The sequence below is a fragment of the Lutzomyia longipalpis genome, chromosome 3 (assembly GCF_024334085.1).
Source record: "Lutzomyia longipalpis isolate SR_M1_2022 chromosome 3, ASM2433408v1".
NCBI classification, from domain to species: Eukaryota; Metazoa; Arthropoda; class Insecta; order Diptera; family Psychodidae; genus Lutzomyia; species Lutzomyia longipalpis.
Window position 1 is genome coordinate 10,930,614 of NC_074709.1, and position 20,440 is coordinate 10,951,053.

The following is a 20,440-nucleotide window of genomic DNA, read 5'->3' on the forward strand; positions in this document are numbered from 1 at the left end:
AACAAGAATTTATTCGTGCGCTGCAAGTGAGATTTTTATTAGATTTCTCTCTGCAAGTGCATATAGAATGTGAGTCCATCACGAGCTGGAAAAGTACGATAAGATGATGCGAAAATTTAACCTTTTCATCCACTTTAGCGTGATTTTTCTCTCGCACTGGAAAAGCGAGTCTGCCATGGCAAAAGGTAAGAAGGAAAAATATTTCCACTAAATTATCTAACTCTTCGTTCGCTTGGGTGATAAGAAGGTGATAGTATGTGCAAAGTTCTCACGTCGCAAAAGTATATGTTCTCCTTTCATTTAAATTCACTTTTTGAATTTAACAACGTCGCGCGTTCTCAATGAAATTAAATTTCTCACGGAATTCCTTATTCATAAAAGGTGCAAAAAGAGCATAGAAAATTGCTCTACTCTCATGGATAAACTTCTCACTTTTGAACTTCTTTAAATTACATCCCAAAATTTATTTATTGAATTTTCTAGCAAAATAACTTTTGTGCCATTTCTGTGTATTCTCTGCACAAGAACTTCAAAAAACTAAAATTCTTCCTCCATTAATCATACAAAATGTTTATTTTTTCTTACAAGTCCAGCTTTACTGGTTCATGGGGTTCGCGTGTTGATGGAATTAGTTCATCATGATACAGCGCAGCCCCCATTGACCTTGCTTTCTCACATCCAGTTGTTAAAAAAAAATTCGGTTTGTAGCTTCCAATTTAAACTTTGCTCTTGACACCTTAAAGTTATATATTTGCAGAGCTGAGAGATGAATAATATTTTGTGGGCATTTGTGGGGATCTTGATACTCTCCAGAATCACTCTGGGGAATAATTTAAAGAAGAAGGAATTTTCGGGGATGAAGTTGAGATTAAATCGATTTATTGAGCATACCCAAATACTTCTCCATCAGCACGTTTTCTCTTTGGGGATTTTCACATTTTCTCTATGTGTATATACACTATGCAGATGAAAATCTTCTTGACTTTTCCACCAACTAAACAATTTGGAGGCACACCAAAGAAGAGCCAAATAGAACAGTGAGAGTGAGAGATTCTCAACATTTTTCCACACACTCCCGCCTTTTCGGAGAGTTTATTTTAAGTGTATAAAAAAAGATAAAATTGCACACGCCGAGAGTGAGAGAGAAGCTCTACGATATGATCACCAACTGTGGACCCCGGATAGACATCGTGGAAGATGCGCGAGATTCCTCTCAGTCAGTCTATTGGAGTGCCTTTTCACGATCAGTCAGACGTATTGCGATTGCGGAGGAAGTGATCGTGTATCGCGCAAAACGATCGCGGATCTGTTTTCATTCAAATTTCCGTGAGCTCTCCCACAGAGTGATTATGCAAAAATGATGAAAGGTGCGCTTGAGAATAGGTGGTGTGTCCTTGGATTGATCCTGATAGCTGTAGCTGTGGGTCCGGGTTTGTGTCAGCGGCAACAGCAGCGTCCATCAGTGCGTGATCGTACCTATGGGGATACAACAAGTCCAGGATCACAGACACATGATTCCATTGGGGGTGACTCCATCCTGGCGAGACTCTACGATCGTCTGGCAACAATTGTAACACTCGATGAGCAACTCCTGAAGCGTCTCGAAGCACTTGAGTACAAGTAAGTGATCTAATATACTCTCAAATGTTTAGTTAAAAATAAACTCCCCTCCCCTCCCGCATCCTGAATGTATTGGAAAATCTTTTGAGATTTTTCTCAAATTACCACAAAAATGAGTACGTTGCGCACACAGAAAATGCGAGTAATTAGAGTTTTTTGATCTCTCTTAATGCTTTGATAATTTTGCTGAATTTTTTTATGATCGCTAAGCGAGGGAAATTTATTGATTTTCCCTTTGAAATTATGATCAGGGAAAATTGGAAGAAATTAAATTTTCTTATTAAGCCAGTTTAAATTGTTTTCGTATTTTGGAAACGTTAAACAAAACTTTTTCTTTTAAATTCTCTTTAAATGTTAGCCAATAAGTAATTTCTTCTTCATTCCAAAGTAAAACCTCAACTGCCTGAACTTTTAACGTGTTTAGATCCCTTAATATTCTTTTTATAGATTACGCAATTTTGAGCAATTAATAAATAATTCAAGAGACTTTCCTCGAACTTTTTGATCAGCCCCAATTGGCTTTTTGTTTGACAAACCGTCGCCACGGAAAAAAAGTAAAATTTAATGTTGGCGACAGAAGGGATGGTGGGAATGTGATTTTTATGCTCTTTTAGTGTGATTTATTGCGTGACATTTTGGAGGAGGCAAAAAAGAAAATTCATGAGCATAAATTAGCTCAAAGCAATGACTCAAAGAGATGAAGAATTAAGAGGGGAGCAACTCTCGAAATTTAATTCACTATTTTTGCGCATTAGCAAGAAATATGTTCACAGCTCATGTTTACATTTTATGGAGAAAATTTCTTACATAAACAGAGAACTTTTTGTCCCTACAGGGGCTGAGATGGGGTCGTTGACTCGAGATGGGATTTTTTTTTAATATTTCGTACGATTAAGCTAAAATGAGCTTCATTATCTAATATGTAATTTTTGGGATAATTCCCCGTGGAAAAGCTCCCATACATCCGTATCCATTTCAGAGATTACATCATCTTTATCACTATCGTAGATTTACCTGTGAGCAAAGCAATTAGCACTTCCCCACGGCGTGTTGGCATGTGGATGCATTCTGTGATGAATAAATGGGGTCCATTCATGCTTTCCACATGCTTTTCCCTTGTCTCTCTCTCCCTCTCTCGGTTCACAGACACCTCACACACAACACTTTTCATTGAGTTGCATTCATTGATTAATTCCCATTGACGGAATTGATTCATTTTGCGCGTAAAATGTAGAAAGGAAAATTAAAAGAACAAATTCCAAGATGAAATTCTAATGATAGAAATAGTTCAAATGACTTTATACGAAACTTCCGGATTCTATAAGGAAGTGCGCCTCACGTGGAGATGCCGCTGAAAATTAAAAAGATCCTATAAGATTTCTGGGAAAGTTCTAGGGGAGAAGGGTGCTAAATTATTATTCATTAAAAGGATTATTATAGAAAAATTCCTAAAACAGGAAATCTTATTGAAAAAGTATTTTTTTTTACATTGAGTGAGAATCTTTCCTCATTCTTCAAAGGGAGGAATGTTGGAGAAATTCTTTTATTCACAAACTATCTATCCTCTCCCGCGCTTTCCCTACTTTATTGCAAGCTTAACCTCGTTGTGTCTCAATGGTGATAAGATCAAATTTATTCAGATGATTTGTCTGCGATCGTGTTAAACAGAGATGAGTCAATATAATTCAATAAAGGGGAATTTATTACCTTCACTTAAACAGCACGATCAAATTTACAATAATAAGGTCATCATATAGCTATATTTTGAATAAATATTAACGCACAATAAAGAATTAATAAAAAAAGGTTAAATTAGAATGTTTCCTTGATCGGTTTTTCTTCCAAAAAAAACTTTCCTTGGGTTTTTTCTTCACAATTCTTACGTTTTATTGAAACAGACGAATTTATTTTTAACCCTTTCATGACTCTTAATTGATAACAATTTAATTTAAATCAATTTTATTAAAAAAAATTCTCAAATATTATTAAAAGTTAAATGAATCATTTTATGTGACAAAACGCCTTTTTTTAATCTCCAATAAATCTCTCAATTTAAAGCAATTTATGAAGCAAAAAAAACCTAAAAGATGATTTACTTTTCAACCATCCGTGGTGGCCTGTCGTGTGCCTCTCTCTGGGCTAAAAGTGTTTGAAATTTTTGCCTCTTGAAGTGAATTTACTGCGCGTAGAGGAGAGTAATTAAATGAACACTTTATATATTTTCAAAATGCTTAAATACACACAATTCCCCGTCTCTCTCTCTCTCTCTCTCTTAGTTATGCGTTGTGCCCTCTCGTCAATTTTCCTTTTGCCCTCTCGTACTCCAAACAAATTAAATTTATGTGCTAAAATGTCTAAAGAGCTTATTGATGTTGAGAATGCAAAGTTATTGTTCAATTTTTGGTTTGAGATGAGAGCAGCCTCTGAGAGAAGAATCCCTTTGGGGTGGCTTTTCTTCTCATCTTCATCCCCATTCTTTCCCCCCCATTTTCCTGCCTCCCACGCAATGGGTATGATTCAATTTATTACCCATAATTTTTATACTGAAACTCATCGTCGTCTCATGAGATTTCTTTGCATAATTTCTGCGGCATCGCGGGGCAGAGGAGCTGTTCGTGTTGAAAGGAAAATTCCACTGCTTTTCATGCTTTTTCGTGTTTATATTTTTATTATGTAGGTATATATTGATTTGCAATTTTCTCTACCTACATTACCTCTGTATTGAGCCGAAACCAGAGGGGAGCTTGTAAAGTGAAGAGAGGCAAGAAGCCTATAAAAGAGGATTTGTTTGGTGTATTAAAATACTTTTGGCCGTGTGGAGCACGTTTGAAATTTGCAAAGAGAAACAATTCGCTTTTCAACACAAGAAAATGACATCATATTTCACAAAATAATGGTTAATTGAATGGAAATTGATGTAATTTATTTACTTGAGTGTCGTTGCTTTGTTGAGAAAAATATAACTTTTCCAATGCCTAAATATTTTATTTTTTCTCAAGAGCCGAAAAAGAAGCAACTAAATTAACGGACAAACTACTCAATTGTCTTATCCCCCCATATTTCAATAAATTCTTCATTACCATTAATGGGTAGTTGTTTGAAAGAAGACGATGAAAATGCGAAGCAAGACATGTGTGCTAAATGAATTAAATTGCGACAAGAACTCCATCTCATCGTCTCTCTTTAAGTTTTTTCCATCGCTCTCTATGGGATCAGCCACACAGTTAAAAATTCAAATAGTCGTAAAAAATACATTTTTCATAATAAAAATTCATAAAATTCAAATAGTTATGCGAATTTATTGATTGCTCCTCTTTTTTTTTTCTTCTTCTCTGACACAAGCGTGCTAAATGGTTTTTATTGCAAAGCTCAATGAGCTTTTAGTTACATACATAGTAAAGTACTTTCATAATATTGTTACGGCGGTGTTTTTGGCCGTGGAAGGCTCTGGTGCGCCCGTTACGGTGGTGAACGACTCCTCAGACATTTTCTCACAAAATAGAAAATTCTCCCTTCCCAAGAAAAGACTTTGAAGATTTTTAGTTTTAAATAATGAACTTTTATTTCTTTAATCCAATGGTTTTAAACTTTATTTTTATTTCATTTGCTTTAGCTTAATTCAACGTTTAAATCAACTCGTAATTCACTTTTTAATGGTTATTTTGTACTTCAAAGTTTAATGCGTAAAAATGTAGTGGCTTCGCGAAATGCGTTAATCCTTGGCGGTGGTCTTCGCGTTGATCTTCGCGGGCGGTTTGGCTGTTGGTTTCTTCGGGGGCGTCTTCTGTTGAACTTCTGGGGTTGCGTCGGATGACGGTTTTGGCGGCACCTTCGGCTTTGGTGGCGCACGAGCTTTTGGAAGCTTTACCGCGGAATACGGGTTTGGTGGCTGATATGGGTGTGCCTTGCTGGCTATCGCAAAGAAAAGAACCTCCAGCTGATATTTGTAAATGAGCGCGTGCTCCCGTGGTAATTCTGACAGAAATTGATCGATCTGCTCTAGCGTGAATCCCCACGGAAGAAAACACTGGGTTCCTGCGTCACTCACGTCAATGTCCTCAGAGGATGCCTCACTCTCACTGTCGGAGGCTGAAAGCTCTTCTGCTAAAATCTGTAGTGGCGTATGAGCTTGCCGAATTTTGGGGCCACCGACTGGGGTGCACCCTTCCGCGATATCTGGCGTGGGTTTCTCCACGTCCTTTGTTGATTCCACTGGGGAAGGCTTCTTGCACGTGTCCCGGATGTTGGGATGCGTGGGCTTTCGAATGGTGGGATCTCCCGGTGCGGTTCCCGGTGGGAATCTGGGCACTTTCTGTGGGCTGTTGGAGCCTGCAATCTTTCGTAACTTTTCACTGGGCAGCACACGTTCACGATTGAGTGCTGCGTGTTCCGGAGGCACTTTCACGGAATTTGGATTTGGAGGAATGTTTTCCTTGTTTGAGGAGATCTTTGAATTTGCACTTGTTGTGGTTCCTTTGGTGGAAGTTTTCTTAATCACACGCGGCGGATCTTGGCGACTGGAAACACCAGCGGGTGCTTCAGCCTGATTCTTCTCAAGAGATTCTCCTTCGTAATCTAAAGGACTTTCACGAGGTCCGTGAAGAAATTGGCTGTCTTCGGCGACAGCGTTTACCGCGCACTTTATGGTTTCTCGCGAAATGGGGGTCTCACCAATCGCACGGTGCGACTGGTGGAAGTTTGTGTCACGGTAATTCTCAAATTCTCCCGAGTTTGGCGGTTTTGGATTTGGGGGCTCAGCCTCTCCCAAATGCTGCGCGGTGTATTGCTGATGCAATTCAACTCGTGCCCTTCGGGCTTCACGTTGGTGGAATTTTCTACTTGCACTTCTGGATCTCTCGCGTTTATTTCCCCGTTGGGATTTATGCACTGTTGGGCTGCGGAAATGCCCTCCTCGATTTCTGCTATGAAATTCCAGAAACTCTTTCTCGCGTTGAAGGGCATCAAATTCTGCCCGTCGTTCTAATTCACGATACGCTCTCTCCCAATCAATTTGTCCACGATTATTAGCAAAATCTCGGCGAGATTGGCCTCGGGCGTCGTTCCCGGATGTTTCTGCACGATAATTTTCACTCACAAATCCTTCAAAAGGGTAAGCTACTTCGTCATGGAAGCCTCGTGGATTTCCCACGGTTGAATAATTTTCACGATTAAATCCTTTTGCTGGGTGAGCTATTTCTTTCCCGAAATAGCCTCGTGGATTTTCCACGTAGAAATAATTTTCACGATTAATTCCTCTGGAGGGGTTAGCGACTTCAGTGAAGTGGCCTCGTGGATCTTCCACGGCTGAATGATTTTCTCTGCGAAATCCTTTAGATTGGTCAGCAACTTCTATCCCGAAGTGGCCTCGTGGATCTTCCACGGCTGAATGATGAAATCCTTCACGGTCTCTTCCCTTATATGCCCCGTGGGGGCGCTCGTGTTGCATCTCTCTCTCCATTGCACTTTATGCGTCCTCTCTGTTTGACAGCTGGAGCTTAACTGAGAGGACAAAGGATGTCGCGCATGCGCCTTCTCGTGTGCGCGCCCTCTAGCGTGAGTGTGTGTGTGTGTGTGTGTGTGAGTGGCGCGCGGTGAAATGTTAGGATGTCCTCGAAATGTCCTCACTCGAGGGCGTCCCAAATTAAGCACTTTGATGTCTTTCACCCGATTATTTCCGCATTTTCGCGATTTATAATTTATTTAATTGAAAAATTGTGCCACCAAAAATTAAAAGTAAAATGAAATGTTTTTAAGCGTGTTTATGTACACAAAAGGGGCGATTTAAATGTCACGCCGTGACAATATATAATATCTCTTATACGTTTTATGCATTCATTTGGTAAAATGCAAAGTGGACCATTAGAGAAATTATTTTTAATAATAGGTGTTCGATATGTAGCTTACAATTTGAGAAATTTCAATAAATTTTGTGGGAAAATTGCGCGGAATAAATTTACAGTGATGGTCAGAAAAAAAAACGAACAGATAATTTGGTCGTATATGTCGTAATAAGGGGCTTTTTATGGAGTTCTCTGTGTCTAATTTTATCCAATTTGAGCAGTCATTATGTCTATAATATTTTACTTATATTAATATGTTTGCTGTGGGTGATATATTTTAATGATTCTGGCTCCCTAAATATATTTTAGGAAAATGACAATCTCCTTTAACTTCTCATTAACAATTAATAACTATTCAATAAAATTTTAAATATTGGATAAATCTCAATTGAAATTCAACAGACTAATTTTAAATTCATCAACTGATGATAGATAATTTATTTTAATTAAATGAGCAAAACGATCCAATTATTCATCGATTTTTTCCTCAATACATTGACAGTTTAATTTTGTATTAATTTAAAAGAAAAATAATAATTAATTAACATTTTAATTAATATTTTATTTCCCTACCAAATATATTAATTTGATTTTTAGTAAATATTTTAAATGAAAATAATAATTAAGAATTATTTAAATTAATTTTTAAATGTTCTTCCAACTATTATTAATTTGAATTTATTAATGTTTTAATTAGTTTTAAATTAATCTTTCTATCTATTTATTTTAATTAATTACCATTTTCATCAAATAAATTCTTCCCAAGAATTTAAGAGAAAAACTAAAGAACATTAAACATTTATAAATTTGATCTTTTAAGGAAAATTTTCTTTGGATATAATAAAGATTTCTCCGCATAAAAAATGAAATTATTAGCAAAAATTTCTACAAAAATAAAACTATTAAATAATTCTGATAAAATTTAAAATAATAAAGCAATAAATTAAAAGAATTCTGAGTCCCTTAAAATTGCGATCAAATCATCTTTAAATCAAAATTTAAAATAAAAGAAAATTCAGTTCTAAATCACAAAAGGCCACGAAGGGAGAACTTTTGTTCAGAGTGAAAATTTTTCATTCGTCGTCCAGTTTTCTGATAGAGTGGAAGCATTTTTGCACAAGTTAATCTTCAAAGAAGTTTTCTGTGGAAAAACCAGAAAGAACCATCAAACATGGACAGGATTATTAAAATTTTGGAGAAGGAAGTTCAGAATCAAGTAAACGGAGCTCTTAAGGAAGCCCTGGAAAGTCGTAAGGCTCGTGGGGATGAAGAGCCGGTGGATGCCCCCCGTCGAAGGAGACGCCGTTCCACTGCTAAGAGCACAACCCGTCGCACCAGAAGTCGTTCTACGCGCCGTACCCCACGACGTAGATCATCACGACGGCGTCGTGGCAAGAAGATGGCTACGGAAGAGGAGGGAAAGTAGAAGGGGGCGCCCCCAAGAAATTATCATCCGGATCTGAGGAAGTCAGCAAAATTTTTGAGTTTTTGGAACAAAATTCAATCTCTGGAGACGAAGATGAAAAAATTATTTTAAAACCCATTTTATTACATTTTGATCATTAAATTTAAATTAAAAATGAAATTTCCTCAATTATTTGATTTATTTCTTTGGCTTTTCTCAACTATGGGGAGATGTTTTATTCGATTGAAATGCAAAATGATTTTTTCTCCCTTTTGTTTTGGGCAGAATAACAAGGATAGAGGTATCGAACCAGGAAAGGTATGACGCCATCCGGGCAGAGGTGCGAGAATTATCGCGGCGCTATCAGAATTTCGATTGGATTCTCACAAAAACGGAAGGAACAGTGGAGGAGTTGAAAGGTGAATGGGATGCAGTGAAGGGTTCACTGTACCAGGTGAGCGGAAAAGGTGGTGGACCAGTGACATCCGGTGAATTCTCCGACAAACTCAATGCTCTCGCCACCCTTCTAACATCCACACGCCTGGCTGTGTTGCGAATGGAGAAAGAGTTCATCACTGCTGGGCAGAATATCACGGAACTCCAGCAGAATCTCAAGTATTTTTTTTCCCATTTCCTGTTGGAATTTTCAATTGAAAAAAAAATCTTTTTTTTTCTGCTCAGGGATGTATCTGTGAGTCAGAGGAATATTCCAACAAAATCCTTCCTCAATAATGCCCTGTTGGCCGTGAAGAGTCCCCCTGTGTATGCTGTGATGCACCCCAATGGAGCACGAGGTGGCTCCGAAGGGTCCTGTGAAGTCTCCCTGCTCCCATCAAGCTGCAAAGATGCCCAAAAACGTTCAGGAATAATAAAAATTCAACCCAGTGGACACATTCACAATCCCTTCTACGTTAACTGCCTCGAAGGATGGACTGTGAGTACAAAGAGAAAAAAATTAAATGAAAATTATTAATTTTTTAAATTTTAATTAATACAAATTAAACTGCAAAACATTTTGAACAATAGTTCACCCCTTTTTCTGGCATAATAAATAATTAGTGAATTAATTTGTTCACAAATATTTATGTCATATTTATCATTTTATCGATGTGTTCAATTAAGTATTAATTACAGAAGAATAATTTTACACAACATAAAATATATTTGTTAATATGTTATGCCACGCGAAAGCTATTATTTAAATTAGTTTAACCCATTTAATACCAACGAAGATTTTTTTGCCTCGATTTTATATATTTTTGATAAATTATTGAATAGTTTTTGATCTGATCCTGTGCGGGTGTGCATTTATAGGTCTTCCATTTAATTAAAAATCCTGATAAAATGAATTCGGTTCAATTTTTGTACATAAGTTATTTCCAGGTTGGAATTCTTCAATTAGAGATTTTTTTGAATTTTCCGGGAGCATGGTTAAATGAGGAATTTTGAGTAATTCTTGGAAATTTCAAAAATATTCTTATTCTGTGTCAATTAAAATTCCAGAATTTGCAAAAAAGTTAAAGAATATCCTTTTAAGGACATTTGCTGGAGAACAAAATAAATTTCATCCGGAAATTAAATATCTTGAGAACAGATTGAATTGGAAAAGTTGACAAACCAAAAAATACGTTAAGAATTTAAAAATAACAGATAAAAGAAACTTTTTAGTTTTCCCTTTGGGATATTTTCTCAATTATTGAGCAAATTTAATAAGCAAAGGAATTAATGGGTTAAATAATAATTAATCTAAAACACATTCAATTTGCACTGCATTTAGAAACGATTGATGTGCAATTTAACGATTCAAACAATTTAGCAAAACGGAGATAGGTTACAGAATGTCCTTCAATTTTCTAATTAAACTATCCTTTTCACTACATTAAATTCAAAGCCCATTAGATATTGTTAAATCAAAGCTTTATTGCCCCATTTGACACTCCCCCTCCTCATCTTCCCTTTCGGAAGCTCTTCCACGCGCGGCGCAATATTCATTTCATTGGAAATTAAATGGAATCAATTCGTATTATTGCTCGGGGAATGATTTTAGGAAATCCTGTGAGGCAAATTAATTTATTCTCTCTCCTTTTCACTCTCACGTGCCTATCAATTTGCAGGTGATTCAGCACCGGGATGACGGTGGAGTTAATTTCTATCGAACATGGGCAGAATATAAGCATGGATTTGGGAATTTGGACGGAGAATTCTGGATTGGTCTTGATAAATTGCACGAAATCACCTCATCGCGCATCCATGAGTTGCTCATTCATCTGGAGGACTTTGAGGGTGAACGACGCATTGCTAAATATGATTCCTTTGCCATTGGCGGGGAAAAGGAGAATTATGCCCTTGTGCTGCTTGGGAAGTATTCCGGAGATGCGGGAGATTCACTCTCCTACCATGCTGGGCAGAAGTTTTCAGCACTTGATCTGGACAATGATTCATGGGTGGAGGGAAATTGCGCTCAAGCACATACAGGCGGTTGGTGGTACAATGCCTGCGATACCAGGTGAGTTGAGACGCAAACACAGCACTGCTGTACCTTCCACACAATTCCCACTGAATGATCCCAACACAGCCCTGCATGCTTTCGCGCCAATTTACGTGTATCTTCCTCTTCGGGTTTATTTCATTGAAGAATTTTGCTTTGATAGCTTTTTTTTTGCGGAATTTCCTCGTAGCGCATGAGAGTTTATCATCGTACAAACATATGGGGGTCGCATGCACAATAAAAGCTTCCTCTTCATGCTGACTATAAAGAGCGGAATTTCATGTTAAAGCTCCCCCACACATTTTGTTAATGGGTTTGATGCACTTTGTTGACGACGGATTGTGGATTTATGTTGTTTTTGAAGCTTTTAGGAGGGATCATTGGATGCGAGCTTGGAAGGATTCTTTTGTGATTTTTCTTTAAATCTTAAAGCTTAGTTAGTTAGTTAGTTTTAGTTTAAAAATTAAATAATCTTGAAAGAGTTTTTTAAGTATTTTGGCAAAATGTTTAAAATGCCCTAAGGAAAAGTTTCAGTTTGAAAGAAAGTTTCTTTTGCAGACAAAACACTATTTTTTCTTGAATTTTTAATTTTTTTTTAAAGAGTTTAGTTTCTTTTAAAATACTATAAAAGAAACGTTATAAATTGACAATTACATTAAAATTTATGCTTAAAAATTTGAATTTAGATGTTTAATCTTAAAATAATGCCATTTTTCTTGCTTTTTAAGAACATTTTCTTTATATTTGACTTATATTATAATAAAGAAAATTCTCTAAATGACCGTTAAAAATATTGTTCAAGTAAGAATTGATTAATGTGGAAACTATACTAAAATCTATAATTAAGTCAAATCTATTAATTGATTTCACGTAGATCAGAATTTTTTTTATTCTTGAAAATCTAGAATATTTAGTGTCTTATTAAAGATTTTTCTTTCTTAATTTTGGTACTGAAGAAAATTTCTTTACCGTTAAAATCTTTCATCAGAGTCACGTAATAAAATCAATATAAATAAATCATTAAACTCGGTTTGATCTTGAACTCAATCGATTTGTTTTTTCTATTATGAAATATCTAGTATAAATAATAAATTATTTTGTTTCCAATTTGATTTTCAACAAAATTATAGCTTAGAAGCAAAAGGAATTGTTTTAATTAAAATATTTTATGTCTTTTTTTCGATTTATGTAAATATTTTTTGAAAGAAAAAGAAGATCTTTAGGTTGTCCCCCAAGGTAGACTTTTAAAAGAGCTCTCAAGCTAAACCTTTCAAGGATTTTTGATTATTATTTTTTTTATTAAATCAAAAAGTTCTCTTGAAGAATTTTGGGTGAAGAGTTAGAAAAAGAATTCCTAAAATCGATTTTTTCTTAAAAATTAATCAAATATCAGAATAGATTTAAACTCAAGAATCGCCCGTTAATGTTCTTATAACAGATTTTCATGGTCAGCGATCTTTATCAACATTTTTTTCGCGATAAAAAATTTGCAATTAATTTCATGCAACTGTGTCTTTTACCTGTGAAGCTGCTCAACTTGTTCTACATTAATATGAGCAGAGAAACTAATGGCGTTTTGTATGCTGAATTTATTTAATGCCATTGCTTTGGGATTTTGCATGGTTGTTTAAGAAGGTGATTTAGGAACAACACGAGCGATCACTGCTTTGGTCTTCTTCATGCCAGCGACTCTCTCATTGATGTTTGCATTGACCCTGAAGGATGACATTCTTGGGGAATTATTCGCCTAATTATTTTATATTCTCTCTGTAAATTCTTCTTTTTTTTTTGTTTTTCTTAGTAATCTCAATGGACGCTACTTGGGCGGTGAAGTGCCTGATGAGTTGCGGTACCAGGGGATTTACTGGAATGAGTTCAAGGGTGCCAATTACTCCCTCAAGAAGGTCCGCATGATGATTCGACCAGCAGAGTAGAGTCCGCTCCAATATGTGTTCCCTTTTCGTCCTTCAAGAGAGCCCCTTTTCCCGCTTCAGCTTTTTTTTTGCCTTTTGTATAAGTCCAAGATAAAAATTACCTTGTTGAAAGTCTTTTCTTCCCAATCTTCAGCAGCTAAGTTTTTTTCGTTCATCAACAAGCACGATCACATGGATCCATGCCATTGTCAATGTCAATCGACTTGGAAGTTCACGCACTCGGACTTGATTTTTTCCCTTCACCTGTTGCGCACCTCCATCCTCGATCGTGTCTCTGGGTCGCGGTTGCTGCATTTCGCGCTCGTTGGGGCCCAAGATCAGCTACTTTGGCATATCAACACTGTGATCGGTTAGATCAGTCACTCTCTGTGCATTTATCGCGTGCCGGTTGTGTGTTTTGTGTCGCTAAATCCAAACATTTTTAACTTACAAGAAGTGTGTGTTAGAAGAAAATAAACAGATTCCCAGCAATGTCTCATGCATTGATGTGCCGAATTATAAGTTTGATGGTAATTTTGATAACGACGGTACATGGAGATGAGCCACGATATCGCAAGGAGACAAATGAGATAATCAGGAAGCTTCAGGAGGAGCAACTCACGTCCGTTGGAATTTACTACTACAGTCCGTAAGTCAAGTATTTTAATTGAACAAATTCCCCTTTTTTCCAATAAAATTGCTACAAATTTAGAACCTTGCTTTAGAACATGGAGAAAGTCCTTCAAACATGTGAAGAGAATAATAAAATTCAACGGCGATTTTAGTTTACGCACAACGCGCACGTGAGACGCAATTTACAGTTTTTTTTTCAAAAGACTTATTTAGTAAAATGCCTTAAGGGGATTTTTCTTGATATTCTCTTGCAGTTTTCTTTAAACTCGTTTTAAGCGTCTTTCTGTTTCTTTATTAATTTTTGTATTTTTATCTCAAGCAAATTCTTCAATTTATAAAAAAATTATCTTTGACAATGAAAAATGATTATTTTCTGTTATTATGAGATGATTTGTTCTAAATTAGGGAAATAATTTCAATGAGAAAATTGAGAAAAAATCCAGAAATACATTCATGAATGTTTTTCTCTCTCGTTTTACTAGTTCTATTAGCTGTTCTTCTTTCTTCAAAGAAGCACAGCTTCTGTTTTTTTTAACTCTTAAATTTTTCTTTTATCCTTTTAATGATTTTTTTTAAAATATTAATAAAAGACATTTTGTAATTTATAGGCAGGTTATAGAGCAAAAGGAATAATCTTAGAAAATGAAAAATTCTTTAAAATATTTTTTAAATTGTTATATTCTTAGTTTAAAGGAATATATATATTAGGATTATTTTATAGTTTTAACCCTTTAGCGTCCAACGTGAAAAATAAAAACATTGAAACATGCGCTCTTTTATCGCGATTTTTATTCTATGAATATTTTCAGAGGACTTTTCTCAGTCAGAACGTCTTCTTTGGCCCCTTATGCATGAATTTGATGCATTTGTAACATAGAAAAACAATTACATTAATAAATAATAATTGAAAAAATAAAATGTTTCACGTTTGGGTCAGCGTATGACCCAAAAAACGTTAAAGGGTTAAGCTCCAAAAATAATTTTAAAATATATATTTTTTACAAGTATTTTATTGAAAACTAAGAGAAATAAATAAATAAATAAGAAAAATAAGAGAACATAGAAAGGTTTTTTTTTCAAACCACAGATTGGCACTATCTTTTCCCTCATGACGGTATAATTTAATTAACAATTAAAAAATCATTGAAATTCGTACAAATTCTTAAAATTTTAAATGATTCCTTGATCGCAGAATAAGACTTAATATCTCCAAAATATTCTTTGAACTCCTTAAAGAATTTCCTAAAGACTTTTTCTTTTAATTCTCATTAAAAAATTCTCATTGAAAGCTACTCAAAGAATGAATCGAGAATTCATCCGGAAGATCCACCACCCATTGGCTTCAATGCCAGTCTTCCGATTAAAGTCATTATCCACGGATGGATGGGCAATAAGAATCACATTACAATTGATCCAGTGAAGAATGCTTACCTGGCTCTTTCGTGCTGCAACATAATCACGGTGAATTGGGAGGGTGGAGCACGTCAGAACTACGATGTAGCTCGCTATATGGTGGATACGGTGGGCAAAAGAGCTGGAGAACTACTCCACAGCTTCCTCATGTAAGTTTATGATTCAGATAAAGGGCAAACATCCTTCAGAAAGAGTCTCTGAAGGGTCCTTCAATGGATCTTAATTCGTTTGCAGGAAGATGAATGCTTCAGCTGTGGATGTTCACATTCTGGGACACAGCCTGGGGGCACACATTGCTGGGAATATTGGGAAGTACTTCAATGGGACAATTGGAAGGATTTCAGCTCTTGACCCAGCCGGACCACTCTTCCGGGTGAATTCCACAGATGCCTGTGGACGGAAGGATGCCATCTTTGTGGATGCCATTCACACGGATGTGGGAGTTCTCGGCGAGAAGACTCAACGTGGTCATGTTGATTTCTATCCCAATCGCGGATTCCCACCACAGCCAGGATGCTACCTTCTGGATATTCTTACCTTTTGTGAGTTTTTATGTTTTTTTTTTTTTTGCTCAATAGATGAAGAAACTCTGAAGAGAAGGAAACAATTAATTATTTTTCGATTTTATTTGATAGCCCTGAAGGAAAGAATTTTTATTAACCATTCAGAATAATTTATTGAGCACAAAACAGAATAAATTTTAAATCTTTTCTTTTTTTTTATTGCAATGAAGGTCTCAGTGGGAAGAATTTTCTCTCAAGAAAATACATAAATTGTAGTTTTGAATGCCAATTTTCCGGTTTATTGCATAATTATTTTAATCTGAATGTACTTTGTCACATGAATGGCATAAGAAAATGTAATTTCTTGTAATTTTCTCTAGCGTCTTTAGCAAATTACAGTGCAAAAAGTTTTAAGAAAGCTAGAAAGCTTTTTGGAAATTTATAAAGAAATTTAGCTTTTAGTTTAAAAATTAGAATATTTTTTTATTGAAGATTCTTGAGTTTAAGAACTTATTAAATTCACTCCATATTTGAATTTGAATTTGAATTTATTGAATTTAAATGTCCAATGGAGACATTCCTCCTTATAGGACTACAGTGGGACCCCAGTACAACGACCGCTTGGTTATACTACTCTCGCGCATTGAAAATAATGAGTGTGAAGAGTACATCCAAGTGGTCGTTGTACTGGGGTCCCACTGTATACATATAATTTTACATTGAGTTGCGATTCGACCGGGACGACGGGAGACTAGCGTTAAATTAAATCAATGATTTTTGTTTTAAAATTAAATAAATTTGAATTTTTCAGTTCATGTGGCAGTTCATTGTAACATTTCCTTATATTCAAGAAATTGTCAAAAGAAATTGACCTTAAATCTCTTTTAAGGAATTCTTCCTTCGTGAAGAAAATTTTAATGTAAAGAAAGTTTAAGATTTACTTCTCTTTTCATCAAAGCTTCCTGCAGTCACTTCCGGGCTCCTTTGCTCTATGCTGAGTCAATTCTCCTTCCGGAACAATTCTTAGCTGTTCAATGTGAAATTTCGGAGCTTTTCAATTCCATCAAGAAGTGCCGACCGAAGAATAATCTCATCAGCAGGGAAAAGCGTCAGATGATCTTTATGGGAGAAGCTACACCATCAAGGTAGGAAGAAGAAGAACTTGTTGAAAGTATCAAAATCTCTTCTTTGAGAGAAAATTTTTCTCACAACATTTCAGTGCAAGAGGAATCTTCTACCTGGAAACAAACAATGCAGCACCGTACGGAAGAGGCAAACATCTTTTCGTATAGAAAAAAAACTTCCGTGCGGGTTTTATTAATTAATTAATTTTGCATTTTCAGAGAGAGATTGAATTATTATTAAAGTTTTTTTTAATATGTAAATAAAGAAAAGCCAAATAAAATAATTTTCGCCGTTCGGTAGACAAAAGGCACGCAGAATTTCCACATATTGTACAAACTTTCCACTAATATGCTAATCTTTCACCAGCATTACAGTATTAAGCATGAAAATGCTGATCTTGAACTTGGAGGTTGATCATTCCGTCTTTATTCTCAATTTTCCACAAATACGCTGAGAGTGAGAGAGATTAAATTGGATAGAATGAAAAAAAGTAGTGGAGATAAAGTGGAATCATATGGCAAAACTAAAGTCTACAAATAGAACGATCGATTAGTATTACTGCGGTAGTCAGCACATCGCGACGTTGTTCTAACGATTCATTAAAAGAATATTAAAAAAAAAAAATAATAAGTTTTGTGATAATTTCTTCACAATGCAGCGTGATGTTGTTGTGCTGTGCTTTGTGTTTAGCTTTTATGGATTATCAGTGCTGGGTGAAGATTTAAATTTGGATTCTGTGAAAATGTACTACTTCGCCCCGGAACTCTCAACGGAAATGCTCCTTGACAACGGAAGTACCCCCCTGCCCTATTTCAATGAAAGTGAAACAGTGAAAGTCATCATCCACGGATACATTGCTGGCTACAAGCATCTCTCTATATCTCCTCTGAGGAATGGTGAGATGATAAAAATTATATTTTTTATAATTTATTTTTTCTGTGATAAAGAAGAGTTACCGGAAGTTGTTATTTTTTCATTAAAAATTAATATTTTATGAGAAAAGAAGATTTATTTGTCAATTTTGTGCAAGCTTTGCACTGAGGCTAAACTAATTTTAATGGATTGTGGTTGAAGTCAGAACTTCAATTATTCAATTAGATCTCAGCTATAAAATCTTTTTATCTGAAAGAAAATGGGCCTTATTCAGCGACCAAGAAACCCTTGAAATTCGCTTGAAATCTTGAAATTTCAGTACAAAATTCAAAGATTTCAAGGGTTTCTTGGTCGCTGAATTAGGCCCAATATTTAGATTATATCCCTTTAACTTGAAAATAATAATGAGGGAGGCTGATTAAATAGCATCCTGCGAAAGCTTTGTGAACGTTGGACACAAATTAATTTATAAAAAGCAAAAGGAATTTATCTGGACGAAATTATTCGGATTATTCGTTAATATTCGGATGATTCGCCAAGGAAATTCAAATATAGATCTAAGCCTAAAAATGATAATTTCAAGCATAAAAAAACACTAAAATCAAACCGAAATGTAGTAAATTCAATCCAAATAAAAATACTTGGTCTTGGCCACGAAGTGGAACACCAACTAATACTAAATCCAAGAAGATAAATATTTGGTTTTCTATCCCAATACAGAACAGAACTTTAAAGAAATCATTAAAGCCTAAAACGAGACTAAATTCAAACAGAAAAGTCTTAAATACGTTTTTGGATTGTTTTTAGATTTTGAGTTGTTCAGTTTTTGGCAAAAGATGTTCGTTTGAAGCCAAATATTGAGATCTTCGGGAATATTCAGATGATTTGCTTCAAAAACCAAAATATTTGCCAGATAAACACCCTTTGATAAAAAGTTATAAAAAAAACTTTTAATGAATTAATAAAATATAATTTTCTTCATAAAAAAATAATTTTCTTTCTGTTAATTCTTGAATTTGCGAAAAATCATTCCTGCAATCTGCAATCCTGTGAGCAGCTTACCTCTCAGCTGGAGCCCACAATGTATTTTGTGTAGATTGGTCCGAATTGGCATTTGGTTTCTACCCCACAGTACGGTATAGAGTAGCCAAAGTTGGTCATCATCTTGGCTATATGATGCGAACACAAATAATGTCTCGCTACCCCAACATCCCCCTGGAGCAGATTCACGTTCTTGGGCACAGTTTGGGGGCTCATATTGCTGGGAATGTGGGACGAAGCTTCAATGGACGCATTGGGCGTGTAACTGGGCTCGATCCTGCCCATCCGGCCTTCAATGAGGGCGACAAGGATTGGGTGAGTCCCTCAACGGCTCTCTTTGTGGACACAATTCACACGGCAGGCAATACATTGGGTCAAATGACACCCACGGGGCATGTTTCCTTTTACCCCAATGGTGGACCACCACCACAGCCCGGCTGCCTACTCATTGACTACGCCACCTTTGTGCAGTGTAGTCACCTCCGGGCGCCCATCTTCTACGCTGAATCCATCATTCATCCCAAAGCCTTTCCCGGGGTTAAATGTGACTTCGACACGATCACCAATGATGTGGAGCAGTGCCCAAGTCTCAGGGATTCCACGGATATCGCCTACATGGGGGAGTTTGTGGACCGAAAAGCAACTGGAACATACTTCTTCCTCACCTACAGTGTACCACCCTTTGGGAAGGGAGCACGTGAGTTGAAAATTCCCGAAAAATCATTTAAAAAGAAATTTAAAAAATAATAATTTCATTCTTTGTAGGATTTTAATTTTCGCGCTTCTCGTGAAAGTTCCACGAAAGCTCTCGTGAGAGCTTTCACAAGTTTTGTACCTGCATTATCGACATGGATGAAATTCAAAGTGGAAAACTTCGTTGGAAGCTCAACGAAATGCTTTATTAATTAAATTCTGAATATTTTTTTTATTCTGTGAATGAAGCCAAAAAAAATGCGAGAGAAAATCAATTGATGGATTAGCAATTTGAATATTCCGGAGGAGGTGAAAAAAAGACAACCAAAACAATTGAATCCGCACCCGAAAATTGTAAATTTTGTGATACAAATCAAAGGAAAAAAAAGAATTATAAATACATCAAGAAGAATTTGATCAATGACTTGAATAATTTCCATCGATGCTTCCTCAAAGAAGAGTTATAAATTCTTTATTGAATTTTGTTGGTTTAAGAACAGCACCAGGCAGAGAATAAGGTGACAAAGAATGGGTATTAAGTGCTGGGTGATTATTTTTACAAAATCTCCCGATCAATTGGAGTTAAATGCGATTTTTGGGGCTTGATTGATGTGATGGTGAGGATTTCTGATGAAGAAATAAAGAAATAAAATACAAGATGAAAAGAAAGATGAGTTATGAAGAATAAAATGCAAGAGATGAGTAAGAAAGATTTTTTTGTGAAGGATATGGAGTGATTTAGCTGCTTTAATGAAGACAAATCTAAACTTTCTTTTTCTTAATTTTCCTCAAAATCTTAAACCTGATGAAGGAGATCTTCAACCTCAAAATGTCACGATGGAACCATAGGGTTGCCCCATAATGATCCACACTGATTTTCATTGTTCTTATGC

General features: G+C 35.8%; 2 protein-coding genes across 2 annotated transcripts; both read left to right on the forward strand.

The window, feature by feature from the left end:
- On the forward strand, nt 1-13,398 carry LOC129792111 (angiopoietin-related protein 7). Its single transcript, XM_055830888.1, has 6 exons — nt 1-185; nt 967-1,620; nt 9,151-9,480; nt 9,547-9,799; nt 10,980-11,371; nt 13,155-13,398. The coding sequence occupies exons 2-6, from the start codon at nt 1,358-1,360 to the stop codon at nt 13,285-13,287; spliced, it is 1,371 nt and encodes a 456-aa protein (XP_055686863.1). The 5' UTR covers nt 1-185; nt 967-1,357; the 3' UTR covers nt 13,288-13,398.
- Nucleotides 13,399-13,494: 96 nt separating this feature from the next.
- LOC129794335 (uncharacterized) lies at nt 13,495-19,971 on the forward strand. The gene is made up of 7 exons (XM_055835136.1): nt 13,495-13,915; nt 15,189-15,461; nt 15,547-15,854; nt 16,774-16,960; nt 17,535-17,836; nt 18,871-19,551; nt 19,620-19,971. Exons 1-7 carry the CDS (start codon nt 13,758-13,760, stop codon nt 19,625-19,627), a joined length of 1,917 nt encoding a protein of 638 aa, XP_055691111.1. The 5' UTR covers nt 13,495-13,757; the 3' UTR covers nt 19,628-19,971.
- The last annotated feature ends 469 nt before the right edge of the window (nt 19,972-20,440 follow it).